The sequence below is a fragment of the Neofelis nebulosa genome, chromosome 10, assembly GCF_028018385.1.
Source record: "Neofelis nebulosa isolate mNeoNeb1 chromosome 10, mNeoNeb1.pri, whole genome shotgun sequence".
In the NCBI taxonomy this organism is placed as follows: Eukaryota; Metazoa; Chordata; class Mammalia; order Carnivora; family Felidae; genus Neofelis; species Neofelis nebulosa.
In genome coordinates this window covers 45552654-45577031 of record NC_080791.1, presented here as the reverse complement: position 1 = coordinate 45577031, position 24378 = coordinate 45552654, and the positions used below count along the sequence as shown (strand labels likewise).

Here is a 24378-nt window from a genome sequence, read left to right as displayed (position 1 = left end):
GAAAGTGTGAAATGCGTCTGAACATAACTGCTGGCAGAGTTTGCTACTGAGAGACAGATAAAAGGGACAGTGTCCAGATTCTTGGTCTATAACATGAAACACAATGGAGCTTCAACTCAGTAATGTTTTTGGTAGTCATGTTTGGGATTGAGGTGCTTTGAGAATTTCCGTTGCTGAAGGTGGCAAATTAATACCCAGGGTAGGCCTGAGGACTGTCCAGGAGGTGCAGGAAGACTGTGGTGAATGATAGCTATTGTGACAAGGAAGCACGTGAGAGAAGCCAGCGTGGAGTTCTGACCAAAGCCCACTCTCAGGCAAGTCAGGTTTAGATAGGAGACATGTGGAAGGGAGGAAATGGAAATTGGTTCCAGTTGGAAGAACACTGCTTTCTCCCTTCATTCAGATGATTTGTGGTTTATCTTCTATAGCCCAAGATTGCACTGCTTCTCTGGAGTGTTTCTCCTTCACAGTGAGACCTCAGCAGGCAGAAAGGTAGTTGCCTGGGAGGTAGAATGATTTTACTGTTGTCTGAGGATATCTAGGAACAACTGTTCTCAGGCAGATCACTTAACCTGTCTCTTGGTTTCTTAATCTGTAGAATATAATTCTCCCAAGTTCCAAAATTCCATTTTTCTCAGTGCCTTTTGGCCAATAAAATTCCAATATGTGTTAACTTGCCCAATGTCCATTATACATACCACAAGTTAAGTTCATAGTCTTTTTTTTTTATTTTTATTTTTTTAATGTTTATTTATTTTTGAGACAGAGAGAGACAGAGCATGAACGGGGGAGGGTCAGAGAGAGGGAGACACAGAATCTGAAACAGGCTCCAGGCTCTGAGCAGTCAGCACAGAACCTGATGCGGGGCTTGAACTCACGGACCACAAGATCATGACCTGAGCCGAAGCCAGACACTTAACCAACTGAGCCACCCAGGCGCCCCAAGTTCATAGTCTTTGAGATGCATGCAGTAAGCGGCAGTATTTGAAGTGAGTATGTTTCTTTCAGAGTTAGGATTCTCTATAGTGATCAGTTCATCAGAAGATAGTAGTTTTATAAAAGCTTCTAAAGTGTTCTTTGTGCTCCATTACCTGTAGATGCATATTTTATTTATTTTACATTTGAACCTGGATGTTAAGTATACATAAACTTATGAAGAAGCATGGCCTAGTATAGCTTCTGATAGTTGCTCATTTTGTTCCAATATGAAAACCAATTGCCATTATTTTAATGACATAGATACTGACATGCGTTTGAAAATAAATTAATGTTGATTCAAAGACTCTAAAATTGAAAACATTTCTTTTAATCTTTTTTACAACCATTATAGGAGGGGAAAAATGAAAATACTTGCCAGTCTTGAGGTCTTTAAAAAATAGATTGGTTCAGAATTGTGCTTATAATTAAGTTTAATGTAAATAATTTGTGGTCATAGCAGTGTCTTGATTTTAAGAAGCTTGCTAAGTTTTTCCTTGGATGTATATAAAACACCATTTTGATCTTAAATTTGGTTTTTGCCCCTAGTTAATTTGTCAGATCTAAAAATGTGCCATCTCCTCAGCAACTGCAAACAGGTCTTCCAGGCTAGGTCCAGGACAACTAAAATCTACTCCTTTTACAAGTATTTTAAAGTTTGACTAGTATTGCTATGACTAGTTCCTTTTGAGAAAGAAATTCCTCCTAATTAACATTTCTTGTAGAAACATTCTGAAGGGGATTCTTGGTTCCTTAGCAATTGAAGACATTTTGGAGTATGACCTTCCTTAGTCTGGATTTTAAAGCAAAACCAGTTCCAGCCTATGCAAGTTTAAGGAGAAATACAATTCTACTGGAGTGGTTACTTTAAGTTTGTATCCAAATGTTTCCAGTTTATACTTAGGACGCACCAGAAAAAAGTGCACAGTAATCATCTGGGGATTTACAATGACACTTGATTACCCTTAACTGCCGCCTGCTTCTGCAGCCTTTCTTAGGTTCTTGAGAACAAAGCTAAGCACCAGTGTTCCATTGCATAGGAAATAAGTACTGTAAAGTATTTACCAGAATCAAAAATAATATTTTTTTAAAGCACTGGGAGACTTCATTTGTATTTAAGGAAATCCAATTGAAAGTTATTTTGTGTTTGGGAAGCAAACAAAATAGTCTTCCTCAAATTTCTTAATTTGTTACTATTCCAATTTAAGATTTTTGTATGATGTCCTTAAGATAGGAACATAACATCAGTTATTTTGTTTTCTTATATAAAATGACATATGCAGGCTGAAACTGAACTCTATTATTCAAGTAATATTAGACCTAAGAGGAAAACGCTGTTGTGTGTATATAAGCAGTGTAATGTATTTTAATCGCACACCCTTAGTTCTGAGTAGTAAATTGAAATGCATGCTATTTGATTAGGATGGCGAGGATTTTTTGTTTTTTAAACAAAAATAAAAGGCTGGAATTAATTCTATGTCAATCTTTTTTTTTGATAATTCTTATGATAAACAGGTGTCAGTCAAAATCCTGTAGTTGATCAAGTTTCAATTACTAAATTATAACTGAGTACTGAGGTGGCTTCTACACTTCTAATTATTCTAATGAGGATAATTAATTAGAAAAAGGGGTTTATTCTTTTATATTAGTTTTTTAAACAAAATAAAATTTTAACTTAAAAAAGAAACTATACAATTTAACAAAGATGATGCAGATGGCCTTAAGAGCAGCCTACTCCCAGAACTTGCACATCCCTTGTGGAAACATTTAAGTTTTCATTAACACTGAGAAACCACCAAATACATTGGTCCTGTCCAACTCAGCTGAATGGGCTGGACTTGGCATATATCTAGTCAAAAAGGGGAGCGAGAAATAAGAATATACCAAAGCTGCTCAGCCTCTAACATAAATTCTGTTAGTCAACTTACAGGTACCCATATTATAACTTTGTCAGAAAAACGTCAGCTAGGTTCAGAAATACGTCATTTGTTGCGCTTGTACTGGTTTAGAATATAGGATTTTAAGGTCTTCCAACATTGTACTAAAACATTTCAAGAAAATCATGCTACTTTTTCTTTCATTAAAAATGAACTATGTAAACTTGCATAAGTTTCCTTTATAATAAATAACAACAGTGAGTCACAAATTTGAGGCATTTAAATAGGCATTCTGGTTGCTTTTTGAATTTCAAATTAAACTTTTCAGTTGTATTCACTCCAAAATATACTTATGTTTTTAGTTCCAGTAATATTTAAATAATTAGGCAAATCAAAATTTTGAAGATTCAGCTATTGTCTGTAACTATTATTCATAATTAACTTCATGTCATTCTTTTTATACCTTCAGTATGACTGAATTTTAAACATCTTCTGTTTTTTAAAAAAATTATTTATTTTATATTTATTTATTTATTATTTCTGAGAGGGAGAGTGTGAATGGGGGAGGAGCAGAGAGAGATAAAGAGAGATCCCAAGCTGGCTCTGTGCTGAGAGCGGAGAGCCCGATGTGGGGCTCGAACTCACAAACTGCGAGATTATGACCTGAGCCAAAGCTGAATGCTCAACTGACTGAGCCACTCAGGCGCCCCGAAGCATTTTGTTTTAAATAATTTTATTCACATAAAATAATGCAACTTGTTTTTGATTCTGATTGACTTAGGTGATTATGATATAATCAACACATTATTTTAAGAATTATCAATATACTCAACTATTTTAAATTTAATTTATCTTTATTTTTTCCAGTTTTCTAGCATCTTTAATTATGGTATTGCATATGCTACTTTTGTCAAATTAAATAATAATTTAAGGACATAGATGAAGAAAAAGCCTGGACTAAAATTTGAAGCTGAACTTACAAAGTACAATAGAGTAATTAAGCTCTTGGACAGCACTACTGATGAAAGAAACTGTGTCATAACCTTTAGTCAAGGTTATTTTTATTTATATGACAAACCTACACATAAATTTGCAAATACCTTTTTTTTTTTTTTTTTAATAGTCAGAGGTGGTGTATAATTTATCTTTGCTTTCCTCAAGAGATCAACAGTATAGGGGCTCCTGGGTGGCTCGGTCAGTTAAGAGTATGACTTTGGCTGAGGTCATAATCTCACAGTTCATGGATCTCGTGGTTTGTGTATTAGAGTCCCATATCGGGGTTGCTGCTGTCATGCAGAGCCTGCTTGGAATTCTCTGTCTTCCTCTCCCTCTGCCCTTCACCTGCTTGTACTCACGCTCACACGCATTCTTTCTCTCTCTCTCAAAAATAAGTAAACATTAAAAAAAAAAAAAGAGATCAGCAGTATAGTGTCTTCTTTATATTAGGTGCTCAATAAATTAATGATTTGTGAGGCAATAAAGATAGAAGATATAATATTCAAACAATATTTGAGTTTCCTTCTAACCAATTCAGTGATTAAAAATGAACAAAATAACTCTGAAATTGATACTTAATGAGTTTTTTTTTTTAATCATTGTTGTCACCCAATTGTCCATGTTCATTGGGAACATAATTTCAAAAAATTTTAATCTAAACTGTCTATTTTCGTTAGTAATTTTATGCCTTCTGGCAAAACTTTTATAGCAGTATTTATTAGTGAAGTTGACCACTTTGAGTTCACATTCTCTGGCATTGTGTTGGTGAAATAGAGATGAATACCTTTGCACCATTTAATCTTTTTCTACGTATTCAAGTATTGATGTTTTAAATTAAACTATTTTTCTAAATCACTAGTAATACAGGTTATCTCACCAACATTGAGAATTAAAAAACGTAAAAAAAATACAAAAAATCCTTAATTTGTCTTGAGAATACTGGCTGCTATTAATGTTATTACTAATATTTGCTTATTGTTTTTGTAATACTTACTGATATGGAACTTATTCCTGCCAATTTTGAAATTCTTCCAAAAATGGTTTACTAGTGACATCTGCTGGTATAATGTGGTAATAAAGATAAAAGTATCTCCTGGAAGTAATTTCATGGAAGTTAAGCATGAAACAAAGAATCTTTGTGGGCAGAATTGTTTTTTTAACTATCATTTACACTTATAATTGAAAAAAAAAATGTTTGTGGGCTCCCCTTCACATTGGCATTTGACCGAGTATATTCTAATAACAATAAACTTTATACTTTCTCATACACTATTTAATTGTAGCCTGAACCTCTATAATTAGTTGTGTCAGCTAAGTTGTTTGATATAGTGCTGCAATTTTTTCCTCCTTCTCTTTCCTGCACATAACATTGCAAATGTAGAGAATCATTAACTATGATGGAGTCATACTAGTTATTTATGTCATTTACGTAGGTTAACTGTAATAGAAAAGTCTATGTATACATGCATTATATGCATTATATTTTTATGCACACTCAAAAATAACAACAAGACTTTGTATTAGAGAATGATTTTATTAGAAAGAGAAAGGACTTTGTTTCCCCCCACCCCTTTAGAAGAGATTTTCTGCACTATAAAATATGGAGGAATTAAATATTCTCAGTCCTAGGATATTTTCTCTATTGGCACTTATCTCCTAGATGATTGTATCTAGTCCTATGGATTCAAGTTCTGCTTATAAATGAATCAGACCTTTTCCTTGAACCCAAACCTGTCTAGCAGCTGCTTGCTTCATTAACATTTCCATTTATAGGTAACATGAATCTCAAACTTACCATGTCCAAAATAAAACTTTGATTTTCTCCTCAAACCTGTTTCTCCTATAGTCTTCTTCACTTCAGTAAATGGACATTTTATCCTTCTATTTGCTCAAACCCCAAATATTCTACTAATTAGTAAATCTTCTCTTTCTCGTGCACTACAAATTCAGTCCATCGAGAAATTCTACCAACTCTGCTTTTGAAATGCATTCAGAATCCTCCCACTTGTCTTTACCTCTGCCACTTCATTATCTAGTCAGGCCACAATCATCTTTCCCCTCCTGATTTGCCTCTTTGTTGTTAACTTTGTCTTCCTGTTGTTTTCCAACTAGCGGCCAAAGATAATCTTAAAATCTAAGACAGATCTTTGTCACTCTTCTGCTGAGAACCACCCAAAGTTTTCAGGGTGCCTAGAGGGCCATACAAGAATTGTAGACCACTCCTTCCCTCCACACTGTTACTGTGACCTCATTTCCTACCACTGCTTCCCTTCCCTGTTCGGCTCTGTCTACAGTAATCTACTTTGCTGTTCTCCTTACATGCCATGCACACTCCTCATCAGGGACTTTGTACTTGCTCTTCCTTCAAATCAATGCTGTTCCCTCGATTCTATAAGGCTTCTGATCAAATTATCAAATTTCACCTTCTTGGAGAGGCCCTTCTGGACTACACTATGTAAAATAATAAAGCCTAACTCCCATCTGTTTCTCCTCTTATCCTGCTTTGTTTTTTGCCATAGCAGTTATCACCGCATGACATATTTACTTGTTTTGTCGTACCTTTCCCAGACATAGAGGGTCAGCTGTATGAAAACAGAGATTCTGTATTATCTACTGTTACATCCTTAAAACTTAAACTTGTGGTTCCTCATAGTAGGCATTCACTTAATATTTGTTTAGTAAGTCAGTGAACCTTAATACGTGAATGGAGAATGTAATTTGATTTGCATTATAATAACCAAATCCATTAAATAGTGAGGCACCCTTCTAATGGGGTGTTTTGTATAAATCTTTGTGTGTGTATCGGACTTTATACATTTAATTCCAATTACAATAGTGTTTCCTAGTTAGGTTAAAGCTCAGACAATACCCTTGGTATCAAAATTCAGGGAGATATTACTATTTTAAAGATTCTTTTTATGGGAATAATTACTTTTTTGTTCTTTTGACATAGACATCTGACCCTCAATTACATTAACAGACCTTATACACATGAATGGAAAAAAGAATAGCCTCTTTTGAATTCGGGCTAAGACTTTATCAATATGAAGTGCTTCCCACAGGGTTCTGCTGAAAGAACCAAACTTCCATCATAATGAAATTGCAAATTCATTTGTGCATGCCCCCCCTTTTTTTTTTGAAAGCTACTTTTTGATGTTTGGTCTGCAATTAGATTTATTGTTTAAGGTCACAAATATGCAATCCTGACTAGACCAAGTTGTCAGAATCCTTTATTCAGCATTGCACAAAGATAAATGGCTATCTTTTAACAATAACATACCAAAGCCAAAAATTTGTTCCCCCTTGTATATAATCTTTTAATCAATCTGCCGCTGTTTTCCAGTCAATAGACTCTTAGCCTACCCCTTCACCACCCCACCTATCTAGAAATTGCCCAATTATGGGTTTTAAATTACTGAGAAACACTTTCTTTAGATGGAAAAGGATAAGTTTAAGAATTTTAATGCTACAGTTTTCCCATGCACATTTTTAGCTTAACGTATGAATTACTTTGCCTTTACCCTCAGTCCTTGTGGGGTGGATAATTATGTTAGTATGTTCGCTAAATTCTTTGCTTACATTTCTCACTGCTAACATGACCACAAAGTAGGTCATGTTGCTTAATTGAAATGAATTCTTAAGTGTTTTAAAAGATCTCTGATCTTTTAAATTAAATTAAATTCTTTTCTGAGATTCTATGTGTCCTCCAGTAAAAATGTATATATTTAAATTTGTTAAGATAGGTTTCTTATATTTTGTGCATTTCCTTTGTGACCTTTCATATAAAAGGCATACTGTGAGAATTGCCCAATTAGATTTGAGGCTGTACATTTTATCCAGGAATATCCAGTATCTAAAATTAACATACATTAGAGCGTCATTTTATCACCAATCTCTATAGTTTCTCCAAGGGATTTTGATATTAGATACCCAATAATTCTTTACTAACTTGATCATAACTTATAAAGCAGGACATTAAAACTAGTCTAGCAATTTTCTTGTTTTAAAATCTTCTTTAAATATTTTTTGCAGATCTGAGAATCATTTTTTCTTACTTGTCACACAGTTTGAATCTTCCCCCAATTAAAAGGAATACACTGTTTCAGAAGGAGGTATAAGAGAAAACCATAGCTTTTAATTCAGATGGACTTTAAAATTTTTTTCCTAAATTCGTATTACTATTTATTTTGTGACCTCTTGGAAGTTGCTGCATTTGGGGACAGGAGTGGGGGCTCTGCCCAGCTATGGATTAGAGAAATACCTACTCAAAGAGGTGTGATATAATTAAATGAGACAACACACATCAAGGGCCCAAAACAATGCCCAGCAATAGTAAGTACTCAGTAAATATTATTTGGGCTTCTGCACCTGTGTCCTCCCCTCAGCCCCACTGTTCCCCAGGATATGTTATCCGTTCCGATTGCGCTCACTCAGAAGTTAAAACCAGTGAACTAAACTTGAGGCCTTTTTGTGTCTGCCAACTCTGCATTGCTCCACGTTCACTGAATTATTAAGTAGGGAGAAGTCAGGACCTAGAATTGACCTATTCATAATACCCAGCAGGTGTATGTGGCCTTTTCTTCTCAACAAATTGCTCCCCTGGGGATTGCCTAAAGTGAAACACTCCACTCCCAGCCTTCAAAAATGAAGTCCACATGGAGCCCTGAGAAGATATACTTAAATCTGTCTTCCACCTGCAAATATGAGAGTTGAGCCTTAAATTATGTTAATTTGGCATAGGACATTTTAATCATCTTGTGTAAGATGGCTTGCTTCATTGTTTGTTGCATTTATAGTGCTCAGATCACTGTCCTAAAAGAGTTTCACCTTTTATTTATTTATTTATTTATTTATTTATTTATTTATTTATTTATTTTTTAAACGTTTATTTATTTTTGAGACAGAGCATGAACGGGGGAGGGTCAGAGAGAGGGAGACACAGAATCTGAAACAGACTCCAGGCTCTGAGCTTTCAGCACAGAGCCCGACGCGGGGCTTAAACTCACGGACCATGAGATCATGACCTGAGCCAAAGTCGGCCGCTTAACCGACTGAGCCACCCAGGCGCCCCAAGAGTTCCACCTTTTAAAAATAATCTATTTCAGGAAAAATTTTTAATAGCTATTTAATATACTACTTTATATCTCAAAACATGTTATCTTAGCATAAAATTTTTTATTGTTCTAGATGTAAAGATGGTTTGAAAGGATTTACATTCTCTGCCCTCAGGTAAGTAACGTATTTTATTTAACTTCATGTTAAGGAAGCATTTGCAAGTTAACTTTTTCAAAAAGTAATACCATTACATATATTATAAGATATTTATCTACTCAGTTTTTTAGCAGAAAATAATTGTAGAAGTCACAAAGTCACTTTTGTGATATTTCATTAAAAGAGTAACTTATTAGATTTCTTTTCCCCTAAAACCCAGTCAATCACCAAATACTTTTGGGGCCTATTGTGTGCCTCATATCATTGGATGTTAGAAAAGAATTACAAGAACTCTCTCTTTAAGGAGCTTTGGAAAGACAAAGCTACACATGGACAATGATTACAAAATTAAATACTGAATTCTGTGGTACCACAGTCTGGACTTCATTAGGGCAGGGCTCATGTCAGACACATTTCGGATTCTTAGCTTCACTAGAGTCACTAGAATCTGCTTTTCACCCTGTAGCCCATCTCTTACCGTAGTTATTGGCAGATGGTAGATAACTGTGGAAATGTTGGTTAGCACCAACATTGTATATTATAGTTCACCAAGCATTTTCACATCGATTAGAAAATTTTCACAACAGTTCTGTGAGATGGGTATTTTTATGCCCACGTGTCATGAAGAAGAAATTGAGGCTTAAGAATGCTTGACTAATTTAATGTTCACACAGTGACTGTATATATATACTTACTTGAAACCTAATGCTCTTCTATTTTGTGTCATAAATGTTGCCTATTTTGTTCTCCTAAGTACATATAGTAGATGCTTAGTGAACATTAACAGTGTAGTATTCAATGTAAGTATAGGAGGGAAAAGAGTGGATTTCAATACTAGAAGATTTATTTTGAAGATCAAATGAGTTAATGCATGAAAAATGTTTAGAACTGTGCATGGCACATAGTACTCAAGAAATGTTGGCTATTATTATATTATTATTCTTAAAAAAATTTTTTTAATGTTTATTTTTAAGAGAGACAGAGACAGAACATGAGCAGGGGGTGGGGAGGTGGGGGTGGGGGCAGAGAGAGGGAGGGAAACACAGAATCCGAAGCAGGCTCCAGGCTTTGAGCTGTCAGCACAGAGCCCGATGCGGGGCTCAAACCCACGAACCATGAGATCATGACCTGAGCCAAAGTTGGACACTTAAATGACTGAGCCACCCAGGTGCTCCCTATTACATTAGTACTCTTATGGGGATAAGCCTTAAAGTGTACTTGAAGGGTAGCTTTAGAGAACTAGAAGGGAAGGGAAGAGGCTTCTGGGTGGAAGGGAATTATGTTAGCAAAAGCATGAAAATTATAAACCTGAAATGTGAAGTAAGAGTGGGAATTTAATTGGCATGAAAAGCTTATATTAGGGATTATAAGGTTTGTTTGTTTGTTTGTTTGTTTTTTTATGATGAATCAAGCAGGGCCACATTATGGAAGATCTGAACAACAACACAAAAAGAAGACAGATTTGAATTTGATAAGATGAGCAGTAAGGGCCCACTAAAGGTTTTTGAGCAGGGTAGTTGACATTATTTCAGAAAGATTAGTCTGGCCACAGTATTTGGGACCTTGTATAAAGAAAGAACAAGAAAGAAGAAAGATGAAATGAAAAGGACTGAGATTGGGTGATAGTGGAGGATTAAAGAGAAAGAGGCAAAGTTGAGACGTGCAGTAGAAGAAAATGAAGACCTAATGCCCGATAGTTTCCTTTTTTCTCTTTCCCTCTAATCCTTGGTAGGAGCCAAGTGTTGAAAACCTAAGTACCTGACAAAAGGTACTATTAACAGAAAATCAGATGGCATGCAACAAGACTAGTTTGGGAGGGGACAGATTGAGTCCACTGTTTGAATATCTTTGGTTGTGGAAACTCTGTAGTAGCAATAACTAAGTATACACAGCAGTGATTTCTTCATATTATATTCTTCATTAAAAAATGATGGGGGCTCCTGGGTGGCTCAGTCAGTTGAGCATTTGACTTTGGCTCAGGTCATGATCTCATGGTTTGTGGGTTCAAGCCCTAGGTCGGGCTCTGTGCTGACAGCTCAGAGCCTGGAGCCTGCTTTGGATTCTGGGTCTCCCTCTCTCTGCCCCTCCCACACTCACACTCTGTCTCTGTCTCTTTCTCTCAAAAATAAATAAACGTTAAAAAAAATTTTTTTTACAGATGAAACATTTTAGGAAATAACTTGTTGTTGCTGCTGTTGTTGCATTGGCTGTAATGGATTCTGTGTTAAATTGAAAGTTTAAAACAAAACCAAAAGTTGGTTTTCCTAAAGAGAAAACTTAGCCTTTTCTCCCGTGTCTCTCCTTAGGCTCCCAGAATCCTTACAAAAACTTAAAATGTGTCAGATATTTTTGTGTCTCTTCTTCAAACCCACTTAAAATGAAGGACTGGGCTGGACTTTTTGTACTTAGAATTTTCTCTGTATTAGAGGAAAATGTTCTGGAAAAAATGGTTATTACTTATTGCTTAAAGTTTAGTAGAAGTTATGAGAGTAGATAGAAAGAGTCAAGAGTAGAACCAAAGGGGAAGAGCCAGTTCAGGAGCCTTAAGGTATAGTAAGCCTGGATCAACATAGTTTAATACTTAGAAGTGTATACAGCTTGGTGGTTAAGAACCCAGGATTTAGAGTCAGACAATTCTGATTTCAAATAGTTACTGTTATTGGCTGTGGGCAAGGTTTCATGCTCACTCTCATGGAAATTATGGCACCTAGTTTGTAGTGTTGCTATGAGGGTTAAATGATTTAATATCACTACTGTACCTATCATTTAGTAAATGCTCCGAAAATGCTAATTATTACTATAGTCACTCATTCAATATGTATTAATTAAATATTTACTGTGTGCCAGACACTATACCAGTCATTAGGGTATAATAGTAAAGAAGATGTACAGAGTCTCTCAAGACCCCACAGTTTAACGGGAGATGTAGTCTACTAACAAGGTACGTCTACTATTGGGGATTTATTGGGACATGATAGCACAAAGGAAGGATTGCTAACTCACTCCAGTTTAGGCAGGGACAGCTTCTCTGAGGAAGTTACCTCTAATCTGAGATGGTCAGTCCTGGCTAAAAGAGCAACAGTGTTATGAACAGTGTAAGAGAGATTATTATAACTGTTCCAACATAGTTTATATCTTGTTCATAAAGAACAGTAGTACAGATCTTAAACTGTCCATGCACACCCATGAATAAGAACCAAATTCTTTTGGAATGAGAGCTACTTAGACTGCACAACTGCCATCTTGTGGCACACAATCTCATTGCATATCCCTTATGATTTAATAAGCTAGATGTTTTTTCAAGTTTGTCCTAACAAACTTGGGTTGCAGTTGATAGTAATAGCTTTTTTTCACCTCTCTTTTCTGAGTGTTTACATTTTCTTACTGTGTTTGTCATAGGTCCCACGTTCCAGAACCTTAGTGTAGTATTATTGATCCCTAGGTTTTGTTTGCATTTTAAGGTATTTCCTGAAAGTTTGGCAGGTAGAGTTCTCTTGGGAAAGCTTAGTTATTCTTTAAAAGAACAATGACTCTTATAGTGAAGGTACAGACAGCAAAAATGAAAACAGATGAGGGATACTGATTGAGGGATATCTAATGGTGGCAACTCTTTCATTCCTCCTTTCTTTTTTTCCCCTCTCTTTTCTTTTTGCATTGTCTTTGGGAAAAAAATAGTCCAGTTTTAATGAGATAAGAATAGTGTCTTCTCCTTGATACTAAATTTCTCCAAAGATAAATAAATAGATTAGGATAACATGGAATTTAAGGTTTTCTAATGAAATTTTGTGAGAATACTTGGGAATCTTGACTGTTTTATGATCCTCATTCTTCAGCTCCCTCCATTTCCCTGAGTATTGTTATATGAATTTCTACTGCAATGTGGCTATTTTATGACTCAAAGTGATGGGATATAACTTTATACTGAAAAATGAGAAACTCATTCAGTTGTAACTATTAGTAGAATTTAGAGCAAAAATAGAATTTTTGTGATCAATTAGTAGACCCAAGTAAATATTTCACCTGCTTCTTTGAAAAAACTTTAAGGTGTGTAATATCTTTAAAAAGTGGTGACTTAAGTTAAAACAGTGTCATAAAAGCTCTATGCTATATTTTACTTGGTTAATTTGATTTTAAAATACCTGCATTGTTGAGAGTTTAGGAAGATGGTGGAGTAGGAGGACCCTAAGCTCACCTCATCCCATGTTTACAACTAGAGATCATCCACATCTGTGTAAAATAACAGAAAGCAATCCAACTACTGACAGAACAAACTCCACAACTAAATGTAGAGAAGAAGCCACATTTAGGAGATTAGGAAGGGCAGAAACAGTGGTTGGGAGTGCCCACAGAAGGGAGGGAACTGTGGGTGCAGAGAGGTCAAAGAAACGGTCTTGCTCTTTCACACTTGGGAGCCCAAACTGGGAAGATGAATCCCCATGACATCTGGCTTTGAAAATCAGAGGGGCTGAATTCTATGGGTTTGTATAACTAGCAGGATTTAGAGTCTGGGGCTTAAAAAGTCAGCTGACTCAGTGCTGGGCAAGATGGGAGGGTGAGTGATAGCTGGGTCTTGCCCTTAAAAAGACCATAGACAACCTAGAAGCTACAGTTTGCACAGTGCCTGGGGCAAATGGGAGGGAGGAAGGTCTCCTTGTAGTGATTTCAAGTGTGTTTGGGGACTTCTCTGAGAACAAAGGAGCTGTCAGGCACCATTTTCCTCATCTGCCCCACAGTATAAACACAGGGCCACCTGTGGGAGGTGTTGCACAGATACTTGCTATCTAACCTGCTAGCGATGTGCCTTGCCCAAGTGTTCTCCTGAAGACTGGCCCACTCCAAGCCTGCTGGCCTCAGTCCTGGGCTCTGTGTAGATTTTGCTAACACCAGCATCCCACCTCTGAGCCATCCTGCAGTCCTGCCTTCTCAGAGCTTGCAGCCAGAGTCTTACTAACACCACAGATAGCAAGCAAAGGCCACATCAAGCACAGAGTTGTAAAGACATCTGGACTGAAAGAAAGTGACTCAGACACAACAGCAGGACACAAGCAACACAAACAGGAGATTCCCCTGAAGCACCAGTTCTGGTGAACAGGGGACACTGCATTGTAAGGCACTACAGGACCTGTTTTTCATAAAGGCACTACTTTCCAGAGTAGAAGATGTAGCTGACTTTCTTAACACAGACAAACCAACACAGAGTGATAGACAAAGTGAGGAAACAGAGGAATATGTTCCAAATGAAAAACAGGACAAAATCACAGCAGGAGATTAAGTAAAACAAAAATAATATGCTTGATAGAAAATTTGAAGTAATGACCATAAAGATACTCACTGGACTTCACAAAAGGGTAGGGGACATCAATGAGACCCTTGCCAAAGAGCTAAAAAGTAACATATCAGAGATGAAGAACTCAATAAATGAAATTAAAAATATAAGAGATGGAATAAATAGTAGGCTGTAGAAAGCAGAGGAGCCTATAAGTGACCTGGAGGATAGAGTAATGGAAAGCAATCGAGATGAATAGGTGAGAGACGAGTAAATACTGTATGAGAATAGACTTAGAAAATTCAGTGACTCCATCAAGTGTAATAGTATTCACAGTATAGGGATCTCAGAAGGAAAAGAGAGAAAGGGAGACAGAAAATGTATTTGAAGTAATAATAGCTGAAAACTCCCCAAATCTTGTGGGGGTGGGGGGGGTGTGGTGGTGGGGGCGGGGAACAGAGATCCTGATTCAGGAGGCACATAGATCCCCCAACAAATTCAACTTAAGGTGGTCCACACCAAGACACATCATAATTAAAATGATACAAAAAAATAGTGATAAAGAAAGAATTTTAAAGATTACAAGAGCAAAGGAGACAGTTACATACAAAGGAAATCCGTTAAGGCTATCAGCTGATTTTTTAACAGACACTTTGCACACCAGAAGGTACTGGCATGATATATTCAAACTGCTCAGAGTGAAATGTCTTCAGCCAAGAATACTCTATCCAGCAAAGCAGTCATTAAGAATAGTAGAAGGAGTTTCCCAGACAAACAAAAGTTAAAAGAATTCATGACGACTCCACCAGCCCTACAAGAAATGCTCAGGGGGACTTTGTAAAAGGAAAAACAAAAACCGTAAGTAAGAGTGAGAAGAAACGAGAAGTACACAAACAAAAATAAAAACAAAGTATATCTAAAAATCAGTCAAGAGAAGCACAAAATCAAAGGATGTATGATACCAAATATCTGAAATGTGGAGAGGAGAGGAGTAAAGAATGAGTTCAAAAGTAAGCAACCATCAGCTTAATATAGACTTATATGCAGAAGGTGTTATGTATAAACCTAATAGTAACTACAAATCAAAAAGCAGTAATAGATTTGTAAAAAAAAAAAAAGAGTAAGGAATCCAAATATTTTTCTATAAAAAGTCAAGAAATCATGAAAGAAGAGAGCAAGAGAAGAAAGGAACAGAGAGGAACTACAAAACAACCATAAAACATGTAACAAAATGGCAATAAATACATTCATACCAATAATTACTTTGAATGTAAATGGATTAAATATTCCAATCAAAAGACATGGGTGACAGAATGGATAAAAAAGCAAGACCCATCTATATGCTGCCTATAAGAGACTCATTTCAGACCTAAAGACACATGCAGACTGAAAGTGAAGGGATGGAGAACCATTTATCATGCAAATGGAAGTGAAAAGAAAGCCTGAGTACCAACTTATATTGGACAAAATAGACTTTAAAACAAAGCCTTCATGAAATTAGGGACAAAGAAAGACAATATGTAATCAATCATACAAAGCAGAAAATTCCAAGGAACTATGGCTTTGAATATCAGACCAGATGGACCTAACAGATATATTCAGAACATTCCATCCTAAGACAGCAGAATACAGATTCTTTTCAAGTGCACATGGAACGTTGTCCAGAATAGATCCCGTTTTAGGCCACAAAACAATTCTCAACAAATTCAGAAAGATTGAAGTCATAAAATGCATCTTTTTTGAGCACAACACTATGAAACTAGAAATCAACCACAAGAAAAAACATGGAAAATACATAAATACATGGAGGTTAAATAACATGCTATTAAACAATGAATGGGTCAACCAAGAAATCAAAGATGAAATTAAAAAATACTTGAAGACAAATGAAAATGCAAACACAACAGTCAAAATCTGGGATGTAACAAAAACTGTTCTAAGAGGGAAGTTTATAGCAATACAGGCCTACCTCAGAAGCAAGAAAAATCCCAAGTAACCTAACCACACATCTAAAGGAACTAAAGAAAGAACAACAAACAAAACCCAAAACCAGCAGAGGGAAGGAAATAATAAGGATTAGAGCAGAAAAAACCAAAATAAAAACTAAAAATACCAACAGAACAGGTCAGTGAAACCAGGAGCCAGTTCTTTGAAAAGATCAAAAAATTGATAAACCTTTAGCTAGATTCATTAAAAAAGAGAGAGAGAGAGAGAGAGAGAGAGAGAGAAGAGGACTCAAAAAAATAGAATTCGAACTGGGAGAGATAACAACCAACACCACCGAAATACAAAAGATTGTAAGAGAATATTGTGAAAAAGTATATGCTAACAAATGGGACAACCTAGAGGAAATGGATAAATTCCTAGAACATATAAGCTCCCAAAATTGAATCAAGAAGAAATAGAAAATTTGAACAGATCGATTACCAGCAATGAAATTGAATCACTAATCAAAAAACTCCCAGCAAACAAAAGTCCAGGACTAGATGCTGTCACAGGTGGATTCTACCAAACATTTAAAGAAGAGTTAATACCTATTCTTCTCAAACTATTCCAAAAAATAGAAGAGGAAGGAAAACTTGTTAATTCATTCTACGAAGCCAGCATTACTCTGATACCAAAACTAGATAAAGACACTACAAAAAAGAGAACTACAGGCCAATATCTCTGTTGAACATAGATGCAAATATCCTCAACTAAATATTAGCAAACCAAACCCAATGATACTTTAAAAAATCATGCACCACAGGGGCACCTGGATGGCTCAGTCGGTTAAGTGTCTGACTTCAGTTCAGGTCATGATCTCACAGTTCGTGAGTTTGAGCCCCGCATTGGGCTCTGTGCTGACAGCTTAGAGCCTGGAGCCTGCTTTGAATTCTGTGTCTCCCTCTCTCTCTGTTCCAACCCCGCTCATGCTCTGTCTCTCTCTCCTTCAAAAATAAATAAAAACATTAAAAAAAATTTAAAAAAAATCATGTACCACAATCCAGTGGGATTTTTTCCTGGGATGCAAGAGTGGTTCAGTGAGATTCATCATATCATTAAAAGAAGGGATAAAAAATATTTCAATAGATGCAGAAAAAGCATTTTCTAAAGTAGAAGATCCATTCATGATAAAAAAAAAAAAACCCTCAAAAAATAGGATTAGAGGGAACACTGCAACATAATAAAGGCCATATATGAAAAACCCACAGCTAACATTTCACTCAGTGGCAAAAAATGGAGAGCGTTTTCCCCCTAAGTTTAAGAACAAGATGGGGAAATCCACTCTTCCGCTCATATTTAACAAGTACTGGAATGCCTATCCATAGTGATCAGAAAAGAAGAAGGAAGAAAAGGCATTCAAATTGGTAAGGAAGAAATAAAACTTTCACTATTTGCAGGCAACATGATACTATATATAAAAAACCTTAAAGACTCCACCTAAAAACTACCAGAACTGATAAATGAATTCAGTGAGGTTGTAGGGTACCAAATCAACATACAGAAATTCATGGTATTTTTATTTACTAATAGTGAAGCAACAGAAAGAAAAGATAGCAATCCCATTTACAGTTGCACCAAAGGTAATAAAATACCTAAGAATAAACTTAACTAAGGAGGTGAAAGACTTGTATTCTATAAAATAAAGAATACGTATTTTTAGAAAACTATAAGACTTGTATTCTATAAAATATAGAATACATATTTTTAGAAAACTATAAAATGTTGATAAAAGATATTTAAGATGACACAAACAAATGGATGACACAAACTGATGCTCATGGGTCAGAAGAATAAATATTGTAACAGTGTCCTTACTACCCAAAGCAGTCTACAGATTTAATGCAATCCCTATCAATATATCAACAACATTTTTCACAGAACTATAACAAATAGTCCTAAAATTTGCATGGAACCACAGAAGACCCCAAATAGCCAAAACAATCTTGAAAAAGCAAAGCAAAGCTGGAGGTGTCACAATTCCAGACTTCAAGTTATACTACAAAGCTGTAATAATCAAAACAGTATGGTACTGGCACAAAAATAGGCACATAGATCATTGGAACAGAATAGGGAGCCCAGAAATAAGCCCATGTTTATATGGTCAATTAATGTTTGAGAAAGGAGGAAAGAATACACGATGGGAAAAAGCCTCTTCATAAATGGTGTTGAGAAAACTAAACAGCAACATGCAAAAGAATGAAACTAGACCACTGGCTTACACCATACACAAAGATAAATTCGAAAGGACCTAAATGTGAGACATGAAACCATAAAAATCCTAGAAGAGAGCACAGGCAGTAACTTCTCTGACATCGGACATAGCAACTTTTTCTAGATTTGTCTCCAAGGCAAGGGAAGAAAAAACAGAAAACTGTGGCGACTACATCAAATAAAAAGCTTCTGTACAGCAAAGGCAATAATGAACAAAACTAAAAGCTTACAGAGCGGGAGAAGATATTTGCAAGTGACATATTTGATAAAGGGTTAGTATCCAAAATATATAAAGAACTTATATAACTCAACACCCAAAAAACAAATAATTCAATTAAAAAGTGGGCAGATGAGAGGCACCTGGGTGGCTCAGTTGGTTGAATGTCCGACTCTTGGTTTCCACTCAGGTCATGATCTCAGGTTCATGGGATCAAGCCCTGCATCAGGCTCTGTGCTGACAGTGTGGAGCCTGCTTAGGATTCTTTCTCCCCCTCTCTTTCTGTCCCTTCCCCGCTCGTGCTCTCTCTCAATATAAATAAATAAATATTTTTTTAAAAGTGAGCAGATGACATAAACAGACATTTCTCCAGAGAAGACATCCAGATGGTCAACAGATACATGAAAAGATGCTCACATCACTGATCATCAGGGGAATGCAAATCAGAACCACAATGAGATATCACCTCACACTTGTCAGAATGGCTAAAATCAATAACACAAGAAACAAAAGGTGCTGGTGTTCTTATTTCTCCAAATAGGAACCCTCTTGCACTGTTGGTGGGAATGCAAACTGGCACAGCCACTTTGGAAAACAGTATGGAGATTCCTCAGAAAGTTAAAAAATGGAGCTACCCTACAATCTAGTAATCACAGTACTGAGTATTTGCCCCCCCAAAATGGAAAAACATTAATTTAAAGGCATACATGCACCCTTATGTGTATTGCAGCATTACTTACACTAGCCAAATTATGGGAGCAGCCCAAGTGTCCATCAACTGATGAGTGAATAGAGAAATGGTATATACATATAATGGAATATTATTTAGCCACAAAAAGAATGCACTTTTGCCATTTGCAACAACATGAATGGAGCTAGAGTGTATAATTAATGCTAAGTACCCAGTCAGAAAAAGACAAATACTATATTATTTTACTCATATGTGGAATTTGGAAAACAAAAACAAATGATCAAAGAAAAAAAAAGAAAGGAAGAGAGACAAACCAAGAAGTAGAAACTTAACTAAGCAGAGAACAAACTGATGGTTACCATAGAGCAGGTGGGTTGCGGGCATTGGGTGAAACACATGAAGGGTATTAAGAGTACACTTACCATGATGAGCACTGACTAATGTACAGAATTGTGGAGTCACTATATTGTACACCTGAAACTAATATGACACTGGATGTTAACTATCCTGGAATTAAAAAAAAAAACTTAGTGGAAGAATTTGTATTAAAGAAATGGCTGTCAACATTTCCAAAGCATTCAGATTTTTAAAGCTTGTATTTCTAAAGGATAAGATTTTATGTAAATTTTGAAAAATCTTATTTTAAATGATAAGGTACTATCCAAAATGTATTTATATATTAACAAAGTCAAGGTTTTGTTGTTGTTGTTGTTGTTGTTTTTTAAGGTGAAAAATTCTTCAGATTGTGCTCTTTTCTTTAGGTTTATTGTAGGGAAGGAAGAAATTCCCACACATTCTTACTCACCAGAAGCGGCATATGCAAAAGTGGAACAGAAGACAGAGAAACATGAGCAAAAGCCAAGAAGAATGAATGTAATTGCTCTAATCAGGAAACTTGTGGATTCAGTGTAAGTTCTTTATCTTGATACTTAGAACACTTTGTCACTGTTTTCTGTAATATTTGTACCATGTCCAAAAGTGTTTTTGTTTTCTTTTCAGTAATGATTTTTTTTTTTTTTTGCAAAAAACAATGCATAGAGTTTTATAAAAGGCACATAATAGCAAGTCAATGTTATTTATTATTTTTGTCTGGACTATAGACCATCATATGGTCTTTTTAATAGATTTATATGAACTTATAATAGTTTTCTATGTCTAACTAGGCAGAGTTGCAGGAGGCTGGAATGGGGAACTTCGGGAAACAGATTAATATGTGCTAATCAAATATGCTAAGTGTAGGAAGGAGAAAGAAAAGTTCTGGGAGAGATTCAAGAAGATATAGGTACAAGGAGCAAACCTTAAGTAAAGGGTTTTGTTTTTTTGTTTTTTGCAAGAGTGGAAATGTTCAGGGCTTTAGAAATGGAATAAGATAACTTTATTTGTATATTATACAAATAAGTCTGAATTTCATACAAATATTTGTATTTCTAGTATAGATATTGAAGAAAATTAATTTAATGATTTAAAATTAGAACATTAGTTAATAAAAATAATCTTGGTAGTGATATTTGAGAGAGTATCGAATGAATAACCAATATAGAAAGTTAGACATCGGTTATAGGAAGCTGAAGTGGGAATCAGAAGACCTATGTTAGACTCTCATTTTACCCCTTGCTGGCTTTGTGACTTTGGGCAAGTGATTTAACCACTCTGGATCCTAAAGTGCTCATCTGTTAACTTGGGTTAAGGATCTTTGTTAAGGAATGCTGTGTGCATTAAATGAAATAACATGTGAGTGGCCTCACATACATGAGCACAGTGTAGGTACTCAGAATTCTTACTGAATTTAAAGAGTTTGTCTTCATTTTAGTATACACCACATACAGAAGGTAAGAGGCAAGGAGGGGATAACAGATGGCAGGAATAATTGTGGTAGTGAACTTTTTAAAAGAATTTTATGTATATCTTTTTTTCTTGTTTTGATTTTTTCATTATGATAAGTATACTCCTTAATCCCCCATTACCTGTTTCATCCATCCCCCCATTCCCCCATTCACCTCCCCTCTAGTAACCATCAGTTTGTTCTCTATAGTTAAGAGACTGTTTTTTGGTTTTTCTCTTTTTCCTTTTTTCCCCTTTGCTCATTTATTTTTTTGTTTCCTAAATTCCACATATGCGTAATATCATATGGCTAAATAATATTGCACTGTGTGTGTACACACACACGCACATACATACATACCGCCTCTTCTTTACCCATTCATCAGTGAACACTTGGGCTGCTCCCATAATTTGGCTACTGTAAATACCATTGCAATAAACATAGAAGTGCATATATCCCTTTGAATTAGTATTTTTTGTAATTTTGGGGTAAATATCCAGTGGTGTGATTGGTAGTGAACTTCTTAAGTAAGTTCAAAATAGTTATGAATCACCTAAGTGGAGAAAAGAGAGAGGGAATCCCTATTCATGGAAATCATGTTCACCAAGAATCAGAGGGAAGTGCAGAGAATGTATTATGTAGATGAATGATACCTTGGGTATCAGAGCTCATCAGGTCATGGTAGAACTTGTCAGAGTACCCACTGCTGTGAGAGCAGATGCAGGGTAATGCATAAGCAGAGCAGATAAGACAGGAGATGGGGAGTCCAGGTTTTGAGAAGTTTTAAGAACAGACTAAGGAAAGGTTAAATGACAGTATAGCTGCTATCAGAATTTAACTTCACTAGCAAAGAGAGTTTAACAATCTCTGTGTAGTTCCAGTAGCACTGGCTGAAGAATGTCTTTGAAGAGGACACTTAGAAGTATGAAGAGTGATGGTTTACATACGGCCACCCTTCTCTGCTTTACCTCTTTTAGGCTCCAGCTTTAAGCCCTCAACTTCACATGGCCAGACATGTCCCATCTTTCTAGTGACATAAGGGCTACGGTCAGTAGGAACTACTGCTGTCATCCTTGTGTATGAAAGGCTGCCTGCATACTCCAGCTGTGGCTCAGAATTGGATTTCCCAAAAGGTTTTGCTAATCAATTTGCAAATGGAATTAGAGAGACCTTGAGCCAGAATATTACTCTACAAATTATTATCAACAAGAAAGTTAATGTAACCATGAAGATAATTAACTGCAGTCTGCAAGAGTTATAAAGACTACTCATTTTAGAACATGAATCCTTCAGAGGGAAAGGGGGAGAACTAGACCCATGTTAGATATGTTACTTACTTTTTTAAGCCGTGAGTGAATGTATATATAGTCCTGGAGTCAGCATCTTCAGTGTCTTGAACAGTAGTCTTCCTTGCAGAAAGGTTTACTAAACACAAGAGGACCAAGTGGTTTGTAGTCAAATCACAAATAACCTACTTTTGAATTCCCACATGATCTATTTCTATATTTATTTTTAAAATTGAACTTTGAATTCTAATACTCTATCATGTTTCTTTTCCAGATGTTTTCTTTCAAATGTAATTAAGTATACATTCCAGTAACCTGAGCACTTTCCATTATGATTTTTGCTCAAGTACTGACTTCATGGATGATTTATGACTGTTATGCTCTTCAGTACGCAACTTAAAGCTTCCAAAAGATTTGGCAGAGTATAGAGATAATATATACATATTTTTCATACTTAGTCACAAATATTTACCAATGTTTTTTCTGTTCCACATTTAAGTATTTTGACTGCAGTCACAAATTTTATGCACTGTGTCAAATGCTGAACTGCAAAGAAAAAAAAATCTGTTATATTTGCTTTTTTATGTCCCAAGAAACCAAAAGATGTATGCATTTAAATACAAGTAGGTAATATTTTCTCCTTTTTAGGTTACAGAGTTTTAAGCACATATACACACATACACATATATAAACACATAATTTGTTATTTGTGTTTTATTTCAGATGTAAGCATGGACCAAGGCATAGATGTTGCAAACACTATGAAGATAATTGCATCTCTTATTGCATTAAAGTAAGTATATGAAAGTATCACTTTATTTGCTGCAGGAAATATGTATAGAAATAACTTTATAATTAAAACATGATTTCAAAGTAAATGGAAAAATTGACAGTAATTGCTATCATGCTTTGCATTTGACTTGAAAAATAAGGAATTTGTGAAAATTAGGTAACAATTTAGCTTTTAGTATTCACTTACCAGATCCTTTGTTAAATAATTTTAAAATCCGCTTATTTAAAAAGTAGTGTTAAAATTTCAAAGCAGAAGAGAAGCTGAAGCAACCATAGCAAAAAAAGACAGAAAAAGAAAGTTATTAAAATTTGTACTTTGTAATGTATTTGCATTAGAATACATTTTAGATCAAGGTCCCTGGAGTATGCTGTGTACTAGTGGGTGAGCAGTCTCATACATACACTGTGCACAAGCTGGTACGGTGGCATTTGGTGTTGGACTTGTAAAGTTGTTACGTTTTTTAAGGCATGGATGTAACTGGAGCATGTCCACAGTTGCTCTATATGAAGGAAGTTAGCTCTATCCACTGGCATAAATTCTTCACTCCATAATATGTTAGTGTACTAGAGTGTCTCTCCTCGCCCATCCCCCATTCTGTGCCTGTCATCCCCCCATCCTCCATTGCCACCAACTCTGGGACGGAAGTTATTTTAATTGCAGTTAGTCTGGCACAGGTGGCACCATCTGCTACAAGTTCTTTGGTTGTGGATGGGGCTCTCACAATCCTGATACTTCAAAAAGTTTATGTTCTTTCTTATAATGTCTTATCCCCACTCAGTTGATGATGAGAAGAGCAGAGTTGTACAGCATCCCCAACAGATAGCCTTCCGGGGGAGCCTCGGTGGCTCAGTAGGTTAGGTGTCTGTCTTCAGCTCAGGTCATGATCTCACAGTTTGGTTCGTGGGTTCAAGCCTTGCGTTGGGCTCTGTGTTGACGGCTTGGAACCTGGAGCCTGCTTTGGATTCTGAGTCTTTCTTTCTGTGCACCCCCCCCCCCCCCGCCTCAAAAATAAATTTAAAAAGGTTAAATTTTTTTTAAATAATAATA

At 35.9% G+C, this 24378-nt stretch overlaps 1 protein-coding gene across 2 annotated transcripts in view; it reads left to right on the top strand.

Moving 5' to 3' along the window:
* Positions 1–24378, top strand: part of TMEM135 (transmembrane protein 135) — a 265370-nt gene that overhangs the window by 221388 nt on the left and 19604 nt on the right. For both annotated transcript variants that reach the window (XM_058687538.1, XM_058687537.1), the window contains 3 exons: positions 9036–9077; positions 20192–20338; positions 23262–23331. In XM_058687538.1, the coding sequence (XP_058543521.1) occupies positions 9036–9077; positions 20192–20338; positions 23262–23331 (259 nt within the window). The remainder of the gene's footprint in view (positions 1–9035; positions 9078–20191; positions 20339–23261; positions 23332–24378) is intronic.